Here is a 1483-nt window from a genome sequence, read left to right as displayed (position 1 = left end):
TCTTGGGAGGTCTGTCTGGGTGTAGGTGTCCTCACAGGGAGGTTTTATCACTTCCATCTGTGTTTCAGCCACAGCTATGCAGTTGCAGTGGGTGGACAACATTTAGTCTCAGCAGGAGGCTGCCTCTGGCTCCCAGAAGAAAACATCCTGCTTTCTGGGTTAGTGCATTTTGACAAGTGCAGGGGTTAACCACAATTGATTCTGGCCCCTCCCAAGCCTCCTCAGCCGCTCTCTCTGGCTATACAAGGGTATTACCAGCTCCCTAACCCTCCCATTCCCACAGTATTAGTGCTCTTAGCCTTTCCCACTCTCTCCCAACAGTTCATCTCTCTGATTAGGTGTGTAACTGAAAAAGGTGAAAGCCCTGAAGAAAAAAAAAATCTGTTAGTGAAGAAATTAGCTCCCAAATTGATCCTAGATAACTACTGGATTATAGTGACAAGCATGAGAGATTTTTTGTTCTCCTTATCTGACACAGTGAGGACACAAGTAGCAGGCATTGGATGCTGCTTAGCTTTGCTTTGGCTCAGTAGGTATGGCTGTGTTATCACCCATGCATATCTAAGAAGGAGAAGATGCAAAGTTGACATTTGCCACGGCTAGAGAAGGGTAGCAGAAGAAGACAATGATGTCTCTGGTGACACATCTGAGCAGCTCTGTGGCCAGTTGCATCCAGTAGCCAGTGTCATACATGGCTGACACATGCAGGTTGGTGGAGGAGCTGGTAGACAAGCTTCTTAGTACCTGCCAAAGACTTTTTGGGAATAACTTCAAGCCGCAGCTGCAGCCAGCCATTGGGGTGGGCTGTGTCTGTGAAGGGTGGAGTGCCTGGGATGACAATGTCCTCCACTGCCTATTCATGCCCTGCAGCCTCCCCCCAGGCATGCCTTCTGCTTGGAGCCAAGCACCACAAAGGAGATGCTGACCAGTGATTCCTGCCTCCATGTGCAGCTACAGTGCATGTGCATGAGGGAGCAGTTGGTGGACATGCTGTGATTCCTCCACCACGGCAAGGATAAGCTGAAAAATCAAGGCCCCAGCCTCCTCAGCACCCTTTGCACCAACTCAGACATCAAGAAAACCACCTGCTAATTCCAGATGTTGGTGAAAGATGCCTGGAAGCTTATGCTTCAGTCACACTGCTGCCAGCTGACAGTGCTGTCTACTACATGCTTCTGCAAGCTCAGGTTAATGAATGGACAGTAAACCCTGTCCATTCAGATGATTTTTGGGGTGCTGCTAGGTGACTCAGACTCTTTCCTGGGCCTTTGGTAGGACACCCTGTGTATTTCTGTGTTTTAATCCTATTTTGGCCTGTGTAGTGCATTCCTGACTGTCTTAAACCACACCACCCTCCTGGAAAATAAACTGTTGCTATGATAATAGCTGTGCATGACTTTCCTGTCTTTTTTAGTTAAAAGCAACAAGAGATGAAGAGACTCTTGTATCCACTGTTTAGACAGATTAATATTTTAAGTAGGTT

At 47.6% G+C, this 1483-nt stretch overlaps 1 protein-coding gene across 1 annotated transcript; it reads left to right on the top strand.

The window, feature by feature from the left end:
* Window positions 1-691: 691 nt before the first annotated feature.
* LOC113485401 (inositol 1,4,5-trisphosphate receptor-interacting protein-like 1) lies at window positions 692-1275 on the top strand. The gene is given in 2 exon segments (XM_026858531.1): window positions 692-863; window positions 866-1275. Coding segments are annotated over 2 exon segments (582 nt in total).
* The last annotated feature ends 208 nt before the right edge of the window (window positions 1276-1483 follow it).

The sequence above is a fragment of the Athene cunicularia genome (assembly GCF_003259725.1).
Source record: "Athene cunicularia isolate RWA chromosome 13 unlocalized genomic scaffold, athCun1 chr13_part1, whole genome shotgun sequence".
Taxonomy (NCBI): domain Eukaryota; kingdom Metazoa; phylum Chordata; class Aves; order Strigiformes; family Strigidae; genus Athene; species Athene cunicularia.
The sequence above is the reverse complement of the archived record's forward strand: the minus strand, read 5'-3'. Positions and strand labels throughout refer to the sequence as shown.